At 41.7% G+C, this 22,418-nt stretch overlaps 1 protein-coding gene across 1 annotated transcript in view; it reads right to left on the bottom strand.

Annotated features, from left to right (window-relative positions):
• THSD4 (thrombospondin type 1 domain containing 4) overlaps positions 1-22,418 on the bottom strand; it is a 922,628-nt gene that overhangs the window by 626,820 nt on the left and 273,390 nt on the right. The window contains exon 5 of the mRNA XM_073652947.1: positions 14,591-14,972. Within this exon, the coding sequence (XP_073509048.1) occupies positions 14,591-14,972 (382 nt within the window). The remainder of the gene's footprint in view (positions 1-14,590; positions 14,973-22,418) is intronic.

Genomic DNA, 22,418 nt, shown 5'->3' with positions numbered 1-22,418 from the left:
ATCTTCTGGCGCTGTACCCAACTCATCCAGGGCCCTGGTGCGGTGGCTCACTGGGTAATAAAGTGGTTAGGGCCAGCTTGGCATTATCAGCTGGCCCTAAGCCCGAAATTCATGGGGTCACGCCAATATTAGACATGACCGCCATGAATTTCTAGTAAAGTATTTAAAAAAAACACAACACCCAGAAAAAAGTCCTTTAATTGAAATAAACACACAATTCTTTATTGTTCTAAATTAAACCATACTTGCCATCACGCCCATTCCAGCTGAAGCCAACGATCTCCTGCAATAAAAGAAAAATAATAAAGCAACCTCATCCTTACCTTTCCATGGTTCCCACGACAGCTTCAGCTCTGCTACATCGAGATGACAGGCTGGATCGCTGCAGAAAGCTGCCATCCAGCCTGTCATCCCGCAGACACTGAGAAGCGCAGGCTTGCTTGCGCTCCTCAGTGTCTCACTGTGACGGCATAAAGATGAGCCGAGGTCATGTCCAATGAACTCGGCTCACCTCATGCACGTCACTGACAGCGTGGGAAAATTCTCCTGCACTCAGCGCTTCAGCGTGAGAATTCTCCCACGCTGTCAGTGACGTGCATGAGGTGAGTTCATGTCCAATGAACTCAGCTGACCTCATGCACGTCACTGACAGCGTGGGAAAATTCTCCTGCACTCAGCGCTTCAGTGAGAGAATTCTCCCACGCTGTCAGTGACGTGCATGAGCTGAGTTCATGTCCAATGAACTCAGCTGACCTCATGCACGTCACTGACAGCGTGGGAGAATTCTCACGCTGAAGCGCTGAGTGCAGGAGAATTTTCCCACGCTGTCAGTGACGTGCATGAGATGAGCCGAGTTCATTGGACATGACCTCGGCTCATCTTTATGCCATCACAGCGAGACAATGAGGAGCGCAAGCATGCCTGCGCTTCTCAGTGTCTGCGGGATGACAGGCTGGATGGCAGCGTTCTGCTGCGGTCCAGCCTGTCATCTCGATGTAGCAGAGCTGAAGCTGTCCTGGGAACCATGGGAAGGTAAGGATGAGGTTGGTTTATTATTTTATTTTTATTGCAGGAGATCGTTGGCTTCAGCTGGAATGGGTGTGACGGTAAGTATGGTTTAATTTAGAACAATAAAGAATTGTGTGTTTATTTCAATTAAAGGACTTTATTCTGGGTGTTTGTGGGGTTTTTTAACTTTGACTATGGAGTTAGTAATGGGGGTGTCTTATAGACGCCTCTCCATTACTAACCTGGGCTTGATGTCAGCTGGCATTATAAGCTGACATCAACCCCAGCCCTATTACCCCACTGCCACCGCTACAGGGCAGTGGGAAGAGCGAGGCTAAGTGCCAGAATTGGCGCATCCTATGGATGCGCCATTTCTGGGGCGGCTGACGGCTGGTGTTTCTAGCCTGGGAGGGGGCCAATATTCATGGCACCCTTCCTGGGCTATTAATATCAGCCCCCAGCTGTCTGCCTAGCCTTTGCTAGCTATTAAATTAGGGGGACCCCACGTCATTTTTTTGGGGGGGTCCCCCATTTTAATAGCTAGTAAAGGCTAGGTATTCCGCTGGGGGCTGATATTAGTAGCCTGGGAAGCTCCGTGGGTATTACCCCCTTCACAGGCTTCAAAAATCTGCCCCAGCTGTCTGCTTAACCTCCGCTAGAGCCTAAAATTACGGGGAACCCTACGCCAATTTTTTTTTAAATAAATCCTTTATTTTAACACTAAATGACAAGTACAGCAATCAACACTGTCACTGTACTTCTTATATATGTGACTGACATGTTTCTATCTATCTAATCTATGTGTGATTCTCTATTCTTTCTATTCTAAATTGTCGGGTACCGCTGCTGAATTGCCGGCCGGCTTTTTTAAAGAGACGGTGCACGAAAACACTATTATTTTTTTAAATAAATCCTTTACACTAAATGACAAGTACAGTAAGCAACACTGTCACTGTACTTCATATATATGTGACTGACATGTTTCTGTCTATCTAATCTATGTGTGAAGCTCTATTCTTTCTGTTGTAAATTGTCGGGTACCGGTGTATGCCGCTGCTGAATTGCCGGCTTTTCATGTCATTCTACATTATTCTTAGTTGTTTTCCTTCATGTAGAATTAACCTACAAGGAAAGAAAGGGTTTATTTTCATTCCGATATTTGTGTCCCATTGACTTGCATTGGTTTCCGGTATCGGAATCGGCGATATCCGATACTTTTTGGGTATCGGTCCGATCCAATCCGATACGATATTTCCTGATATCGGAAGGTATCGCTCAACACTAGTGATAAGTATACCAATTTTGTATTCAGCCATCAGGTACACAAAAAAGGCTTATACTGCGGCCAAGTGATACAACTGTGACTGACCAGACAACATTAAGATGGCATAACACTGATCAATGTTTTTTTATGTTAAAAATATTTGTCAAAATGTTTTAGTGACTTTTTTTTTTATTCTCCATATCATTACCGTCATTAAAATACATTTTCACTGTGACCACTAAGCATGAAGTATCCTATTGGAATGAATAGAAACTCTCAGCAACGACCAGTACAGTGAAAGGAAGTGTGCCATTTCAGCTCCATTCACTGTTTACATCCAAAAGGAGCTCAACACAGCTGCTGGGAGTCTGACCCCACCGATTTTACATCTATCCTAGAGATAGGTCATTGATATCATGAACCTGAACAACCCCTTTTAGATTAGGCTGTTTTGGATGCATCACTTTTATTATAACATAAGATGACACAATTTACAATAACTTATCTCACAGCTCACCTCCTCTGCCTCCCTGCACAATGACTTTCCACAGAACATGCTTACATTTCTCCTATGAAATTCAATGATTCAAAGCCTTTCTATTGCTATCTATGATTGATGCAGCTTGTGTAATACATATCTTTAAAAACTGTTAAGGGGACTTCCCATTTTTTTTTAATTTATTTTCTCTATGAGTCTCAGCAGTTCTCACCAGGTAGTTGCTAACTACCTGCCTGTGTTGCCCTGAGATAATCTCTCCTAGCTCATTGCGGTTCAGCAGCACGCAGGAGGGAGCCGGCTGTGAATCAACATGACGTCGGCAGTGTCACCAAGTCAAAAGAGCAGCTGCTTATCATTTACTCTGCTCTGTCAATGGGACGTCACTGCCAACAGCACAGAAAGCAGGAGAATCACTGGGAGGAGAGGTCCCTGACCGTTCTCAGCTGGGAGTGATCGGCAGCACAGGTAGGTAGGTAGCATCTTCCTGACAATTAGTGCTTAGTAACACAGGAAAAAGAAAAAAATCCAAGATAACAAAAGCTCTGGAAATAAGGCTATCCCCTTAATTATGTACAGAAAATGCAATAAAATATTTACAATCTGAAAACAAATAGATTAGAAGACAAGAATATGGATCACTATCTGGCTTATTACAAAAATAACAGTGTTAGAACCTTGCTGTTAGGTTTTTTTTCCTTTGCTGGTCACATGACCTTGTTGGCCTATTTAATCCTGCTCCGCCCTTCTGGCTTTGCTGGACTTCATTGTATATCTACTTTCTAGCTAGCCTGTGCTCTGTATCTAGCTCTGTTAGTTTGCTTGGTCTACGGACCTCTATGTTCTATCTATTTTGTTTGTTCGTCTGTCTGCTACTATTTCTGTTAGGAGGTGTCCCATATTCCTCCCAGTCCTTAGTACTTGTAGGGATTCCCTCCCCACATCTATAGGTCTCCGTACAGACTAGATTAGGACTTTAGCAGGTCTGATCGCAGGATCAGGTTCCCTGTTACATCGTAGGGATTCAGCTGAGTCCTATAGTAGGGACAGATCTCCTCTCTTTCCTTAGCTTTGGTAGCAGAACATAACAGTAAGTCCAGCCTGCAAATTCTCTAAGGAAAGATTTTTTTTTTTTTTGTTCCATCATGGTGTCGGTTCAGGATTTGGCTAAACACCTGCAGGGACTCTCTCTGGAAGTGGCCGAGCTCCGTCAGCACGTGAGTAACTGTCCTGGAGCATATTTCTTGGAGCCTAAGGTATGTTTGCCGGATTTATTTTTTGGTGAACATCGAGAATTTTTTTCATTTAAAAATGCTTGCTTATTGTATTTTCGTTTGAGACCCAAGTCCTCTGGGGATGAATCCCAGCGCGTAGGGTTCATAATGTCACTTTTGCGCAAAGAGCCTCAGGAGTGGGCCTTTTCTTTGCAACCTAGTGATACATGCTTCAGATCAGTGGATAGTTTTTTTTCTGCTTTAGGATTATTATATGATGATCCTGACCGTGTGGCATCAGCTGAGACTGAGTTGAGACGTTTAAAACAAGGATCAGGTAATGTGGAAAAATATTGTACTCATTTTCGTCGTTGGTCCACTCAAACAGGGTGGAACGATTCTGCTCTGAAAAGTCTATTTCTTGCTGGGCTCAGTGAAAGGGTTAAAGACCTGCTAATTGCTTATCCTACACCTGAAGATTTGCAACAGGCTATGCAATTAGCTATACGGGTGGATAGAAGACTGCGTGCTAGGGTTAATGAGAGCAAATCCTCTGCTATGTCAGTTTCTGGTTATGATAATGTGTGTACTAACAGTGGTGAACCGATGGAGATTGGATCGGTGGCACCTCGCTCTCAAGAAAAAGACTGTCGTTTTTCAGAAGGCTTGTGTTTCTATTGCGGAAAATCTGGTCATTTGATTAAAGGCTGTGAGCTTCGTATGAAGAAAGAAAAAAAAATGGTCAGTCATGCCCGTATTGCCTGTTTAAATTCCAAGGGTATATTTTTAGCTGCTTCCACGATTGCTCAGGAAAAATTAATGGAATTTCGGGTGTTTGTTGATTGCGGGTCTACACTGAATGTAATTGATGGGGGATTCGTGGAAAAACTCAATTTAAAACCTGAACCTTTATCATCCCCCATTGCTGTGGTTTCTGTGGATGGCTCCCCTTTGAAGGATATTACTCTCAAGGTCAGTGAATTTCCTCTCACTATTAATGGTGTTCACCATGAGAAATTGGATTTGGTAGTGTTGAATAACTTGCCTTCTCCAGTAATATTGGGTTTGCCCTGGTTAAAATTTCACAATCCTGTACTGGATTGGTCTACCAGTGAAATTAAATCCTGGAGCCATAAATGTTATGACAAGTGTTGTAACGGGCGTATTGCAGCTTTGGATAGGGGAGAATTGCCTGTTCCTATTCAGGATTTTTGGAGAGTTTTTTCTGAGAAAGAATCGCAGGTTTTGCCTCCCCATAGAGACTATGATTGTTCTATTGAATTTGTCCCTGGAGCGACTCTTCCTAAAAGTCGTTTATTTAACCTTACTATTCCTGAGAGGAAGGCTTTGGAGGAATACATACAGACAAGTTTGGCCGCCGGTCACATTAGGCCCTCTAAGTCTCCTGTGGCGGTTGGATTTTTTTTTGTAAAAAAAAAGGACGGCGGTTTACGTCCTTGTCTGGATTTTCGTGAGATTAACAAAATTACGGTACGCAATCCTTACCCACTGCCATTGATTCCTGATCTGTTTAACCAGTTATTGGGGGCCAAGTGGTTCTCTAAAATTGACCTTAAGGGGGCATACAATCTGTTGCGCATGAAGGAGGGTGATGAATGGAAGACTGCTTTTAACACTCCTGTGGGTCATTTTGAGAATCTGGTTATGCCTTTTGGTCTTACTAATGCTCCTGCATTTTTTCAGAATCTGATTAATGACATCCTTAGACCTTTGATCGGTAAAAATGTGGTTGTGTATTTGGATGACATTTTGATTTATTCGCCAGATCTGGAGTCTCATTGGCGGAGCGTGCGTGAGGTATTACAGTTATTAATGGACAATTCGCTTTTTGCTAAGCTGGAGAAATGTGAGTTCGCTGTACAGAGAATTAGTTTTTTGGGCTACATTATCTCCAGCAAAGGTTTTGAGATGGATCCGGTTAAGGTTCAGGCTGTGCAGGAATGGCCTAGGCCTATTGGTTTGAAATCGATACAGAGGTTTTTGGGTTTCGCCAATTACTATAGAAAATTCATAAAAAATTTTTCTAGTATTGTCAAACCTCTGACTGATCTCACCAGGAAAGGTGCTGATGCGGTTCAGTGGTCTTCTGAGGCCATTGAAGCTTTTGTGTATCTCAAGGAGAGGTTCACCTCTGCTCCCATCCTTATGCAGCCTGATGTTACTAGGCCGTTTTTGGTTGAGGTTGATGCTTCCTCTGTGGGGGTTGGCGCAGTATTGTCTCAGGATAACGGGGATGGATTACATCCCTGTGCCTTTTTTTCAAAAAAATTTTCGGAGACTGAATTGAATTACGATATTGGTAATCGGGAATTATTGGCTATTAAACTCGCATTCGAACACTGGCGCCACTTCTTGGAAGGTGCGGAATTTCCCGTTCAGGTTCTTACGGATCATAAAAATCTGATATATCTTGATGCTGCCAAGCGCCTGAATGCCCGTCAGGCTAGTTGGGCACTGTTTTTCTCGCGGTTTAATTTCTCCGTTACTTACATCCCTGGTACTAAGAATGTTAAGGCGGATGCCTTGTCTCGCAGTTTTTCTCCCATAGTCGGTGCTGAGAAAGAGGAAAACATTTTACAAGAAGGTGTTGTGATAGCTGCTTTAGACTCCGTTTTGGAAGATGAGATTCTTAAAGCTCAGGAGAATGCCCCATCTAACACTCCTCATGGGAGGTTGTTTGTGCCTGGGACCTTTAGGAGAGATTTGTTTGTTGAGTGTCACGAATCTCGGTTGGCAGGTCATCCCGGAATCTCTGAGACCAAGAGACTGGTGGGTCGCAGTTTTTGGTGGCCTGGATGGCAGAAGGAAGTCATTAAGTGGGTGCGCCAATGTACTATATGTGCTAGATCTAAGTCCTCACATACTCCTGCTGCGGGGTTACTTTGTCCTTTGGAGGTCCCCAGTGCTCCTTGGACACATTTGGCTATGGACTTTATAACTGACCTTCCCCCCTCTGAGGGTTTTACTGTCATCTGGGTGGTCGTGGACCGTTTTAGCAAGATGTGTCACTTGGTTCCCTTCGTCAAACTGCCCTGCGCTAAAACTCTCGCTAAGGCCTTTGTCAAGGAAATTGTCAGACTTCATGGCGTTCCTACTGACATTGTTTCTGATAGGGGTCCTCAGTTCGTGGCTCGTTTTTGGCGTGCCTTTTGTGACAGGTTGGGAATTCATTTGTCGTTTTCGTCCGGATATCATCCTGAATCTAATGGCCAGACAGAAAGGAAAAACCAGGATGTTGAGCAGTTCTTGCGTTGTTTTGTGGCAGACAATCAAGAGGGGTGGTCTGAGTTTCTGCCACTTGCCGAATTTGCTCTGAACAATCATACATCTTCTTCTGCTGGTTGTTCGCCTTTTTTTTGTTGTTCTGGGAGACATCCGTCGTTTGGGTCGTTCTCCAAGTTGGGATCTGCCGTGCCTGAGGAGGAGAATTTTTCCGGTGATTTGGAAAGAGTTTGGACGGATGTGCGTGGTAATCTTCAGGAGGCCAACAGAAAATCTAAAGACTACTTTGATAGGAAACGACAGGAGGTTTTGTTCGCTGTTGGTGACATGGTTTGGTTGTCCTCTAGGAATCTGCGGTTGAGGATTCCTTCTAAGAAATTGGGTCCCAAGTTTGTAGGGCCCTTTAAGGTGCTTCAGGTTGTCAACCAATCTGCTGTTAGGTTGGAGGTTCCTACCTCCTGGAGAATTAATCCGGTCTTTCATGTCTCTCTGTTAAAAAAAGCTGTTGTGTCGGATGGTGACGCCTCTGCCTCTGTTCCTCCGGTGGTGGAGGACGGGGAATATGAAATTTCTCGCATCCTTGACTCTAGACGGTATAGAGGTAGTTTGCAGTATCTTGTGGCCTGGAAAGGTTTCGGACCCGAGGATAACTCTTGGGTGAGGTCAGATGATGTTTCCGCGTCCAGACTTATCAGAGCGTTTCACAGGAGATTTCCTGATAAGCCTGGTCCTAGGGGATCCGGAGGATCCTCTTAGAAGGGGGGGTACTGTTAGAACCTTGCTGTTAGGTTTTTTTTCCTTTGCTGGTCACATGACCTTGTTGGCCTATTTAATCCTGCTCCGCCCTTCTGGCTTTGCTGGACTTCATTGTATATCTACTTTCTAGCTAGCCTGTGCTCTGTATCTAGCTCTGTTAGTTTGCTTGGTCTACGGACCTCTATGTTCTATCTATTTTGTTTGTTCGTCTGTCTGCTACTATTTCTGTTAGGAGGTGTCCCATATTCCTCCCAGTCCTTAGTACTTGTAGGGATTCCCTCCCCACATCTATAGGTCTCCGTACAGACTAGATTAGGACTTTAGCAGGTCTGATCGCAGGATCAGGTTCCCTGTTACATCGTAGGGATTCAGCTGAGTCCTATAGTAGGGACAGATCTCCTCTCTTTCCTTAGCTTTGGTAGCAGAACATAACACATAGGAGATCCATTCCCTTTAACATAAAGTTGATAGACAAGTCTGTTGCCATTACTAACTGGCATTGTATAAGCATAGACTTTGGCGACATATTCCAGCCACATTTTATTTTATAAATTAAAGGAAGAATGCTACACATCTATGGCTGATAGCGGGACAAAAAATCTATCTAGATAATGTCATACTGCACTAACCAGCTCATGGCTATAATAAGCAAGTAGATAGAGCTGAACAAACTATAGCGGTCCAGAAAATGCAATTAATGGAGCCATCATGAACAATCTATGCAACAGGCCAAATAGCTCCAAATGATGCCTGGATGTACCCATCCAGAAAACTTCAACTACTGATTAAACAAGAACCACAAAACGTATTTCTTCACCAAAGGTATCAATGTAATCTGTAATACAGCGCCATTATGGCCATGTCTTTACTTCACATTTCTAAATCGATAGGTTCTCTTTGAATGAAATCAAGTAGTGTAAAAGTATAGTGAGCATTTCACTGTCACTGAACCAAGTTGTTCAGCAAGGACACGCAATGTAATTCGCAATGTCGACAGGATAGGTGATTTGATGATCACTTACGGCTCCACCGTTGGGTTAGGATTAACCATTTAGTTTAATTAATCAATTACAAAAAGATTAAGAAATACAGTTACAGTTACTGCAGGGGTGGGCAATTAATTTTCCCGAGGGGACACATGAGAGACCATGACTGTTGTGGAGGGCCAAACCAATAGGCTGAAATAAATTCTGCTCAATATTGAAATTAACATATTAATTATACTCACATTATTAATAATTATATTATTAATTGTATAACTTAATATAGAGCAGAAGCACATATGCAGACATCCCCCATATATATCCTTTCTATATATCGTGTGAAAAAGTGTTTGTCCCTTCCTGATTTCTTATTCTTTTGCATGTTTGTCACACTTAAATGTTTCAGATCACAAAACAAATTTAAATATTAAACAAAGATAGCACAAGTAAACACAAAATGCAGTTTTTCAATGAAGGTGCTTATTATTAAGGGAAAAATAAATCCAAACCTACAGGGCCCTGTGTGAAAAATTGATTAGAACAATTTTGCAAAGATGAGTGGGCCAAAAGTCCTCCAGAGCATTGTAAAAGACTCAGTGCCAGTTATCGAAAACGCTTGATTGCAGTTGTTGCTGCTAAGGGTGGCCCAACCAGTTATTAGGTTTAGGGGGCAATCACTTTTTCACACAGGGCCATGTAGGTTTGGATTTCTTTTTTCCTTAATAATAAATATCTTCATTTAAAAACTGCATTTCTTGTTTACTTGTGTTATCTTTGTCTAATATTTAAATTTGTTTTGTGATCTGAAACATTTAAGTGTGAAAAACCTATACCGTAAGAGCCCCCACACAAAGTCCCCACGTCCAGCATGAGCCCCATACAGCCTCCCCATGTCCAGCATGAGCCCCACACAGCGTCCCCATTTCCAGCATGAGCCCCACACAGCCTCCCCATGTCCAGCATGAGAGCCCCATAGCCTCCCCATGTCCAGCATGAGCCCTCCACAGCCTCCTCATGTCCAGCATGAGAGCCCCATAGCCTCCCCATGTCCAGCATGAGCCTCACACAGCCTCCCCATGTCCGGCATGAGAGCCCCATAGCCTCCCCAAGTCCAGCATGAGCCCTCCACAGCCTCCCCATGTCCAACATGAGAGCCCCATAGCCTTCCCTTGTCCAGCATGTGAGCCCTATTGCTTCCCCATGTCCAACATGAGAGCCCCATAGCCCCCACATGTCCAGCATGAGAGCGACATAGCTTCCCCATGTCCAGCATGAGAGCTCCATAGCCTGCCCATGTCAAGCCAAACTCCCCATACACTTGAAAAAAAGATCATCATATTGCTCACTTCACTCCCGTTCCCCCGTCGCACTGCCTCTGCTCCTGTCTCCGATGCACTGACTCTCTGCAGTGCACAGCGGACGCAATGAAATTATATCATCACTGTTTCTCACACTGATTGGTGGAAGAAGGGGCCGGCAGTCCCTCATCCACCAAGGCATTCACCATAGATGCAGACAGCGGAGACAGCAGTGACAGCGGGCGGGGGAGGGCCACTGTTTTCAGCCTCTCGGCTGTCTCGGTCCTAGGGCCGGATAGCAACAGCCAGACAGTCAGATGTGGCCCACGGGTCGCACTTTGCCGAGGTCTGCCTTTACTGGATAGAACTTATATTCTGCTCATATAGTTAAATTAACAGATATGGAATAGATAGTTAAGTAGAATGAAATTCTGATTAAAAAGAAATCACATTTCATATGACATATTGCAATTTATTCTTGGCTAGCTTATAATTTTTTAGCAACTTTACTGCAGGTAAGTGAAGACGTCCTCCCATAGCACAGTAAGTGCAATTTAATAGCAGACATAATACACTATTTTGTTACTTCTGATTACCCAGTAGACTTCACTGATTCTGTATTTAACTCTTGACATAACATTGAGAAAGCAGAAACTATGATGAAGGGCTTAGGTTAAAAACTTCATTATTACTTCATGAAAACGATTTTCTTAAGAGTGCTTCATCTGCGCAAATTGGAAATGTTGAGACCTCTGAAAAAAAACAACACAGTGCACTTCTGTTTTTCTCCCTGCCAGGACACATTCAAAAAATCACTTATTTCCCGTTGTCTGTGATTTATTTGGTCAGACGGCAATTTTTTTCCACCCATGCGGTTTTACAAGTATAAAATAACACACCATATATTTATTCTTGTCTGTTTAAATCTACTAAATGTATAAAATGAGTTCCCCATCATTAAATATTGTGCTAGGGTATTATTTTAAGGAGTGGAAATATTTTACAGAACACACGTATATATGGCTTCAACCTTAAAAAATGCTATTTAGAATTTAGGATTGATAACTTTTGGTATAACAAAAGCTAGTCTAGCATTATACATCATACGTAGGGTTAATGTGTGTTAACAAAACAGAATAGGATTATATTGCATATATATATCTAAATAACTACTATAAATATAATTATTCCGGTTTACTTAAATTATAATCTACCTGATGAAGATAGGGGAGCTCAGTGCTGCCCTTGGCTACCCTTGTATTGTCTGTAACATAGACTTAGAATTAAGCTGCTCCATTCAACATCTGTTGGTTGTGGTCTTGTGGCCAAGTGAGAAAGAGATAAGCAAGGCCCCCTTTCTAGTGATTGGTGGGATCCACAGGGAAATAATAATTATTTGGTGAATAGGTGATCATTTACATTAAGCAGAATTATTTTTCAACATTTGGTAAGTATCTCATTTACTTCACCTAGCAAAGAAAAAATGTTTATATAACATTGGTCATTCTAATAGTTAGGTGACATTCAGTCATCAGCATACCACGGCCCGTGTCTGGAAACGCAACTTCAGAAGTGACCTGAACTCAACAGCCTCACATATGCCTATGAGACTAATAAGTTTAGGTCTGGAGACCATCAGTCAGTCCAAAAATGACGGCCCGTACTCGGGTTGTGATATACAGATATCTGAATTCGGCCTTAATTACTGGTGCCATTAAGACTGACATAACTTATACAGATTCTATTAACTTATTGTTTCGAATAATAGCAAGTAAAATAACATAAGTAATTAGGAGTTAAAGCTATGGAAAAATATGGACACATTTTAAGTCAATGGATTTCTTGTGGTCATACGCAGGGCCGGCTCCAGGTTTTTGTGGGCCCCGGGCTAAAGAGTCTCAGTGGGCCCCTTTAGCACATACCACGATTCATGATGCATAGATACCGCAGAGAAATATAGGTATACAACACAGGGCCCAGCCTGCCCCCTCATCCTTCATATATACAAACATGCACGCACACACATAGTACGCAGACATGCACGCACACATACACAGTATGCAGACACGCACACACACACAGTACGCACGAACACACACAATACGCAGACACACACACAAAATACACAGACACGCACACACACAATAGGCAGACATGCACACACACACAATACGCAGACATGCAGACACATACAATACGCAGACGCACACACTACGCAGACGCACACACACACACACACACAATACGCAGACATGCACACACAATACGCAGACATGCACACATGCACACAATACGCAGACATGCGCATGCACGCGGTACGCAGGCATGCGCATGCACGCGGTACGCAGGCATGCGCATGCACGCAGTACGCAGGCATGCACACACATACACACATGAACATGGTACACAGATATACACACACAATACGCAGACACGCCCAGATACATACACATACATATTTGAACACATTCTTAAAAACACATATAAAACAGACATAAATATATATACACAGTCATACACACTGTCATACACAGACATTCACATCATATATGCACACACACATAAGAAATATTTTTTATATGGGGATTGGGGAAGCTCGATCACCTGCGCCCTGCCCTGTGTTCCGTCCAGCTCCTCAGTCATGTGGCAGTGCAGGGCCTCAGGCGTGTCACATGGCCCTGGACCATCAGGGGGGCCCACTCGCTGTCAGGCCGCGGGACGCTTCCCCGGCATCTGTGCAGGACCGCCAGTGCTGTTCAAGCCCTGCTCTGCTACATGCAGCAGCAGTCAGTGTGCGGTCAGTGTGCTGCTGCTCCACCAATCAGGCCCAGTGCTGTCACTTTCCAGACATGGCCATGTGCTGTGCGCTGAGCAGCTGTGTCTGGTAGTAATGACGCAGCAGGTGCGACACACAAGCACAATTAAAGGCGCAGTGTCGCCCCTGCGTGTCATTACTACCAGACACAGCAGCACTGCGCACAGCACGCGGCCATGTCTGGAAAGTGACAGCACTGGGCCTGATTGGTGGAGCAGCAGCACACTGACCGCACACTGACTGCTGCTGAATGATTTGTATTATTTGGTGTGCACTTTAGGGCACCAAATTTACAGTTTTTTGGAAGGAATGTACGAAAGAAACATTGTGGGATTAGATTGAAATAGGGGAACCAAAATATTAGTTATCTGGTTAATTTAGTTGAGTTATTTAGTTTGGAAAAAAATAGCCAGGATGAGCATATTGGCCATCTTCAAAGAAGAAGAAAACTGGCTCTCTAGTGCCATCTATTGGTAACCACCTGGCAAGTCAATGTCTTTTGGACAGTACACAGCAAGATACTAGTTAGCTTGGTTGGCAGAAGATACCTAGTCATGTTTCAAGGCTCTTTTAGGGGGTTAAATATTGAATATCTACCTACAGATTTCTTCCTTTTAGGATAGTTTCACATAACCGTATAAAAAAACCAGAGTATCATCTAGAAAAGTGGGAAGATTTTTTTCTCACTTGTCATCCGCGTGCAGTTCATAAGCAATCTGATTTTTTTTTACTCAGCAGCTATTAATCATTTACAAGACCATTTACAGGTTCATACATCACAGAATTGCAATGTGTCTGTATAAATCACATGCTATACTGTGGCATCTGATTTTTTTCTCGCACCCATAGACTTGAATACGTGAGACTTATCCGATTTCTATGCATGCTGTGTTTTTTTTTCTTACACGCCGAATCGGTCAGTGAAAAAAAATCATTCACCTGCCCTGCCTCATTGAATAACTGGCATGAGTGCAATCCATTTTTTCAAAGCACTTGGACCAAAAATATAGTCGTGTGTACAAGCCATAAAAGGGAGTCATTTTACATCTCCTTCCGGGGAGCATTGCCTGTAAAACTCCATTCTCCCTGCTTATTACCCCTCTAAAAGATGATGAAAATAGTTTTCTTGTCTCTTTCATTGCAAGAGAATGGGTTCAACTGGACGTCTTTTTTTCAACCTTATCAACTATGTTCCATTTTCTCTGCTCTGTTCTTTTAGCACACATTGAAACCAAGGGGCTGTAAATGTTAAGGCTCTCATACCCACTAGATGTATGTCACTGAATTGACTGGATTTCAGCAAAACCAGACGACCATCAAATGCGTATGGCAGCCTCCTCACTATTCCCAACACATAGGGCCAGTTTGAAAACCTGACCCTTTTATTCTCCATGAAATGGAAATTGACAGTTTCTCAATTATATTGTACTCATGTAATGATCCAGTGTTAGCATTTAGGCTATAAAACATTGTATTTGGTTAGTCTTATTGAAAGCATGTGTCTTGCACTTACATCCTTATTGCACAGTTTATACTGTTTGTAGGCTCCAGTACATGTGATAGCTGTAGTTCCACGTTGCACTTGGGGATTACTTCTCAGTAGATTGACTGACGCTCCTTGTACGGGGACCTCAGGGTATACACTTTGGGATATTGGTTGGTTCTGAGAAGGGGATGGTAGCCACTGATTTGCTGAAGGATTTGCTTCTTGGCGAATGTTGCCAATGCTGTACCGATTCTGAGCTATGATATGTCCATGGCTGCGCTGCCTCCCAGACTGAGACTGTCTCTTTTTTCTTGGTCCATCTTGACCTGTGTCGCTTTGCAGAGGTAATATGTAAGGAATTTTCCCATATCCGTAAGATCCCGGACTAACCGGAGTCCTTGTTCGGTTTCTAAATTAGAACAAACAAAAATATAAAAACTTCAGTTGAAGATATGTCTTCAATATCATTCATGTTTAACAGACTACAAACATTAAAGTCAAGGCAAAGCTAAATAATAATGTCATACCTGTTTGAAATCAATACACATTTCAATCAATCACAGTTTTATTGTTTTTATTTTCACCATTAGTACAGATTTATTTTACTCAGAGTAAAATGTCAGGAGGATTACAAATACATTATTAAAAATTGTCTGGGAGGTCACTGGCTATGTTTCTCAACCATTCAGTCATAGCAAGGCAGCAGCTCCTGATTTTTGATGCAAAGCGCTGAGCTCTTTCCATAACTCATTCAGAAGGCACAAAAGCGCTGCTACCTGTCCATTTATTTGAATGGAGAAGCATCCATTGTGAAATGGCAAAGTGAGGTTACAGAGTAGGTCATTTAAGGCAAATTCGCATGATAAATTTGGTTCATCTATCTTCCATGTCACTTTAACAATGGTTATAAGAAAATGTCATCAATAATGAAATTTAAAGGGAGTCCATCACCCCCAAAATGCATTTTAAATGGGCTATAGAGTGTTGTTGAGGACTTAGCGCCTATAACAACCATACTAGCACTGTACCTGTTACTGGTTCAGTGCCTGAGAAAATAACTTCTAATTTATATGCAAATTATGAAGCTTCAGTGCACCCTTGGTGTGGCCAAGAGTTTTGTGTACTGTCATGTCAAGTCATTTGCATATTGGGGCCCTTCCCTCACTTCTGATTGACAGTGCTCCTTCCCCAGAGTGACCACTGTCTGCATGCTGCTGGCATGTGTGCAGCCACATTCTCATGCAGTGGCCACGCCTGTTCTCCTCCAGGTCTCCTTTCTTCTGATGCCACTCGCTGCACTTCTGAGTGTATTACTGTAGCGAGTGGCATCAGAAGAAAGGAGACAGAAAGGCCACTGACTCTGGAAAGCGTGCACTGTCAGTCATAAGCGGAAAAAAGGACCCAATATGCAAATAAGGAGGCATAGCAGTGCACCAAAATCTTGGCCAAGACAAGGGTGCACCAAAACCTCCTCATTTGCATATGATTGAAGTTATTTTCTCAGGCACTGTCCCAGCCATAGATACAGTGCTAATTTGGTTGTTATTTAGGCTAAGTCCCCTACAATGCTGTATTGCGCATTTAAAGAGCACCTGTCACCAGGTTTTTCTCACATAAAGTAGGGCTAGCACCAGTACACAATCATATACAGCATTCTAGAATCCTGTCTATATGTCCCCAATCCCCTCTCCACAGAACAAAAACAAACATTTATTATACTTTCCTACGGCACAATCCGGTCCAATGGGTGGTGCTGGTCTAGAAAATGCAATTTTTATGCTGGCACCACTTTTTTACTTCTTTGTTGTCACAAGAGATGGAAAAATCTGCAAGGCGGCAATATTGTAATGCTATAATGTGTGTAAGCATGTGCGCATGCTATTTAAATTACTTGCTCTGGGAAATGGGCTAAGAAGACAGGATTGTATCAAGGTGATGAATAGGGTTGATTTTGGAAATGCAACTTAGACAATTAAAGCTGGTGTTAAGGTGGGTGATACACATGAAAAATACATGGAAGCATTTCCATATATAAATGAGGCTTTTAGTGTCCACTAGTGATGATCTCTATCAGAAATAAAGAAACTTCATAATTTACTTGCTGTTAAAATTCTGCTGTGTTCCTGAGCCACCACCTGTGGTGATATGACCTCCAGCTCCTCACTTCCTGCTACAGTTCATTCAAAGCACAGGGATTTTCTGTCGGTGCTTTGAAGAAAGCAACCAGAAGCCCTGCAGTGAGCGCTGAACAGTGATGTCATGGGGACGAAGCCTGTGACTCTTGAAAAGATTAGACTGAATTGGGATGTGCACATGGAGGGAGAACACACTGCAGGCTTCCCACAGAACAAGTAATCTTATCAGCCTGTGACTTCATCCAAAGGCAGCGGTTGGGTGTTCTAGAGTGCTGGATTACATCATACATTAATACATTACATGACTCATTTCTCCCATACAGTATACAGAGCCGGTGTAGGACCAGTGTCAGCACATGTAACATTTATTCACTGCAGTAGTGTCAAGAAAGCACATACAAGGTGAAACGGGATGAACACTAGGAAGGAGAAACTCTGTGGGCAGCGATTTAGCCTTCTTGAGACTGTATAAAAGTCTCTAGATGGTGCGTTGTAGGAGGAATGGACGGGCTGTGGGACAAATACAGCCCTGGCTTTTGGGAAATGTAGTTTAGTGGCCCAAAGGGAGAGTTGAAAGGATGTGTTTAGGGTGTAAACAATAACAAACCACAAACATGTTTGCAAAAACTGAAGGGTAACTAAAAATCAAAAGTAAAGATAACAGTGGACTTTAGGCACGCATTACATAGACATCCAGATGTTTGTTTCCTTTTGTTTCTATAAATCACCTTCAAGTGTATGTTCACATGTGGTATATTTCTACTGCAGAACTTTCTGGAACTGAAAATCTGCCTGACGTACCTGAACAAGTTTGTACAAATACATGCAAGTGCTGCAGAAAATGCTTCATTGTGATATATGAAACTGATTTTCCGTTACTAAAAATTCACAGCATTATGGTCATTCTTAAAAAAAACACATTACTTACTTTGCTGCATATATGGTAAAGGTGACACACAGGTGCATCCTCCTCCCCTTCCAATGTCTTAGTGACACAAACATAGTCAAACTAAAACCATAGCAATGAATTTAACAAGAATGATATGCAAGTGCTGTGTAATATATGGCATGACGTTCACACACATATTATGGATGTTAGCTGGACTACTTTTACATTTAGTGGTTTATCATACTTATGTTCAGCAATCTTCCAATATTCTAATGCTAGTGGCATTTACAGTCTAAGTCATTATAGTTTCCTTCTGTATACATTAAAAGTATAAACCTTTATATATTAGGGCATTGTGTTTTCTAATACAGTCATGGTCGAAGGTGTTGAAATTGTTCCAGAAAATGAAGTATTTCTCTCAGAAAATTGTTTAAATTACACATGATTTGCTACACACATGTTTAGTTACTTTGTGTGTATTGAAACAACACAAAAACACAGGGGAAAAGGCGGAAAATTGGTCACACTAAACCTCAAAAACAGGCAGGACAAAATTGTTGGCACCTTTCCAAAAATGTGGGTAAACAACTTTGTTTCAAGCATGTGATGCTCGTTCAAACTCACCTGTGGCAAGTGACAGGTGTGGGCATTATGAAAATCACACCTGAAACCAGAAAAAGAGGGAGAAGTTGACTCAATCTTTGAATTGTGTGTCTGTTTGTGCTACACTAAACATGGAGAACAGAAAGAGAAGAGAACTGTCTGTGAACTTGAGAACCAAAATTGTTGAAAAATATCAACAATCTTAAGGTTACAAGTCCATCTCCAGAGATCTTGACATTCCTTTGTCAACAGTGCGCAACATAATCAAGAAGTTTAGAAATAGAAAAGAAGACAGCACCTACAGTCAAATATGGTGGAGGTTGAAAGATGTTCTGGGGTTGTCTTGCTGCCTCTGGCACTGGGTGCCTTGACTGTGTGCAAGGCATCATGAAATCTGAAGATTACCAAAGGATTTTGGGTCGCAATGTAGTTCCAAGTGTCAGAAAGCAAGGTTTGCGTCCTAGCTCACAGGTCTTTCAGCAGGACAATGACGCAAAACATACTTCAAGAAGCACCCAGAAATGGATGGAATCAAAGCAATGGAGAGTTCTGAAATGGCCAGCAATAAGTCTGGATATAAATTCTCTTGAACACCTGTGGAGAGATATTAAAATTGCTGTTGGGAGAAGGCACCCTTCAAATATGAAAGACCTGGAGCAGTTTGCAAAAGAACTGTGGTCCAAAATTCCAGTTGGGAGGTGTAAGATGCTTGTTGATGCTTATAGGAAATTATTAATTGCAGTCATTTATTACAAAGGGTGTGAAACTAAATATTAAATTGGGGGTGCCAACAATTTTGTTCAGCCCATTTTTGGGGATTAGTAAGAAGAGAGAGGGGAGAGACAGCTCACCAGGTCAGCAGTTGGAAGAATCACAATGCAGACATCCCACGGAGCCACCCAGATCAGAGCTGCAGAAACCTCATAAGGAATAAGAATCCTCCAGCGATGGAGGAGTTTAAGTATAAAGCTTCACATTTATTGGTACGTTAAAAGATTATGGCAACCTCATATCATACGCTAAACCTATGCGGTTTGGCTAGAGAGCCTTATTCATGGTCTCAGAGTCATGTTTTTGGAGTTTAGTGTGAAATTATGTCCAATTTGTTTGTTTGTTTTTTTGTTCCAATTCTCTGATACCTGGAGTATTCCAGCTAAGTCAGTGGGAAGCAAATACCTTCCTTGTATCATCTACATAACCCAGGACAGTATATAGAGGTTTTGGTGTGATTTGTAACTCAAAGATATTTTGGAGACAAAGAGAAAAATAAAGTATATCATAAAAGATCAATTTCAGGATTAATCTGAAATGGACTACTACAAAATAATAATTCAATGATAATAATAATTGTATGATAACATTCTTTATATAGGCCAGTTTTAGAAAAGGCCAAGTAGGACACAATTCCAAAACACAAGTATAGTATCACTAGGAGCGAGTCCACACCTAGGGTAGTTTGTATCCAGTTTGATTAAAATTCCATGGAGTTCTACAAACCTAATTTATTAAATATATTTGGGGAAGACTATGGGCATCAATGGAGGAAATTTGATGTACCGAGAGGAGTAGTATTATTGACTCCCAACTGTTCAGCATTAATTACCCAAAATCTGCCTCCCATTTTTTTTCTTTCATCATCGGTAGATGTTCTCCAAGATGTTAAGACAGTAACAGTATGCAACATTCAGATGACCCCTGAAGTGCCTCCCTGTTTAGTAATCACATAAAATAATACATTATTTTGCACCTCTATTCACTGTATATTGTTTTTAAAATTCCAAGTATGACACAATTGAAAACATTGATAAAATATTCATACAATACCATGTTGTAACCTACAGTCTTCTTGTAGTTCTTTTAAACGTGCAATTTATTTACAACTGTGATAATAACTGAATTCTTGCTTCTTCCCATGAGGAAAAAACCTAGCCTGAATATCCATAGTGGTCAATTGGATATTATCCCATTACCACCATACACTGCTTACTTTTTTCCCAGGTTTTAAAGGGGACCTTTCATGTAAAATAATGCTATCAACCTGCAGATATGTAGTTAATATGCAGGTTAATAGGGTTCTGACATTGTGCGGAGCCGGCACTGAGAGCCTCGCTGCCAGGAGGAAATAAACTTTATTTCCCGCTGTAACATTCAGCTTCTAGACATAGGGATGGCACAGGCATTCTAAATATTGACTGTAATTTGTAGAAATGTTTTTGCGGTACCAGGTTATTGTGAATACTGTAAAGGAGTGGGGGCATTAATAATCTTTATTTATAATAATCTTGCTTTTTTATTTATATAGCACCAACATATTCCACAGCGCTTTACAATCCAGGCAATTTGCAGACATTATTGGCACTGTCCCCATTGTGGCTCACAATCTACATTCCCTATTAGTATGTCTTTGGAGTGTGGGAGGAAACCGGAAAACCCAGAGGAAACCCACGCAAATATGGGGAGAACATGCAAACTCCTTGCAGATGTTGTCCTTGCTGGGATTTGAACCCAAGACCCCAGAGCTGCAAGGCTGCAGTGCTAACCACTGAGACACTGTGCTGCCCCAAATGTGCCCCATTAGTATAATTTTCAGCAATTATGTGTGACCAGTGACCGGCATGGAGCAGTTTGCACTATTTATCTGTTGAAATGTAAGATATATTAGAATAATATTTAGCAGTACAAAGGAATTCAAGTCTTGAGAAATCCTTATTTCTAAGTATTTGAACTCCCTCGTGACCAACCAAAAGTGGAGTCTGTGAAATCCTAAAATTATACAAACGTGTACTTACTGGCATTAGAACTGATATGTTACAATTAATTTGAACCTGACATGAACTTACCAAACCCCATTTGCCTTATAACCAGTTAAAGGGACTCCCTCTTGACACTACCAAAAGACTTTGCAGCATTAAGTGAGAGTGCTGCTGCCTGATTGCCGACCACATCTGCTTGCAATTACAGATTAGAAACAATCGTCTCAGATTTATTACAGTCAAACCATTTTATTAAATATTGTCAACCTTCTTAATATTTCTTTAAAAAAACAAAGTATGCCATGTAAAGCCCAATGGAAGGACGGGGTTATTCTGAAATGGACTACTACAAAATAGTTGTCTCTTGCAAACCTACAACACCAGTCAAGGCAGCTGTTCTAGCAAATTGAATCCAATAGCGCATGAAAAACATACTGAGTATGACCTTTACCATTCCTCCCCGAAATGAGAATGAATATATCTTTTTGCAGACGTGAATTGCACATTTCCTTTTTGAACATGCATCTTTTAGACATGTTCCTGTTCTCACAGATATCTTGTATCTTTCTACATAGCACAGAAAAGCCAAATCAATGACATATAGATCTGCCCAGGTTTCATTAGATCTCATAAAGGACAGCTCCCATCCCTTACCAATTAAATTGCCTAGTAACTGTACCTATAATGGAAAAAAACAATACTTTATTGTACCTCTGACAAAATGTACACTTTCAGCCCAGTCCAACATTTAATGAAAAAACTAGGAATCCTTTTAGGAGGGAAGTAAGCTGACACAGATGAGTATTACAACACCCCTGTAATCTTCTGAAGAGCTGCCAAGCTGACGATAAGTTTAGTTTTCGTTTATGTTTCATAGCCATTGGGGCCTCATCATGAATCACGGCAATGCTCAGATCTGTGAAGTAAGGTGCTGATTTGCTGTCAGATCTTATCTTATGTCATCCCTTCTGGTGAATTCACACAAGTTCAGCTGTTGTTGCTCTTAAATAAAAATGTTGTGGGACAGTAATGCTTATTACTGAGATTTCACTTTTCTCCACTGTTGTGTAAAACGATCAAAATGTTTCTGGATCAGTGAAAACAAGTAAGTGTAGCTGACAAAGTGAAGACGAAATGATCCAGTGCTCTTACCCCTTAGGCAAAAAAAAAAGACTACAATAGAAATGCAAATAAATAAAAAAAATATCTACATTCAAGAGGGCCTTTCACAACATTTTTCATGTTGAACTCCACAAATAATGGACACACCATGTAATAGTGGCTGCAGAGAGGAATAAAACATTTTTTTATTTCACATTTCTGTTGCAGATATATTAGCAATCAAAGTATTTGACTCCTAATGATTTAAATTTTTGTTAAGTCCAAGTGAGTGTTATTAGATATCTTTCACTTGGAGCATGTCCCTCTTCTCCCTGTATGAGTAGCTCAATCATAAGCTGTCAGGAACACAGCCG

Source organism: Phyllobates terribilis, unplaced genomic scaffold (genome assembly GCF_046119375.1).
Source record: "Phyllobates terribilis strain yellow unplaced genomic scaffold, ASM4611937v1 Scaffold_11__3_contigs__length_659146591, whole genome shotgun sequence".
In the NCBI taxonomy this organism is placed as follows: domain Eukaryota; kingdom Metazoa; phylum Chordata; class Amphibia; order Anura; family Dendrobatidae; genus Phyllobates; species Phyllobates terribilis.
Note: the sequence above shows the minus strand (reverse complement) of the source record. Positions and strands in the feature narration are given on the sequence as shown.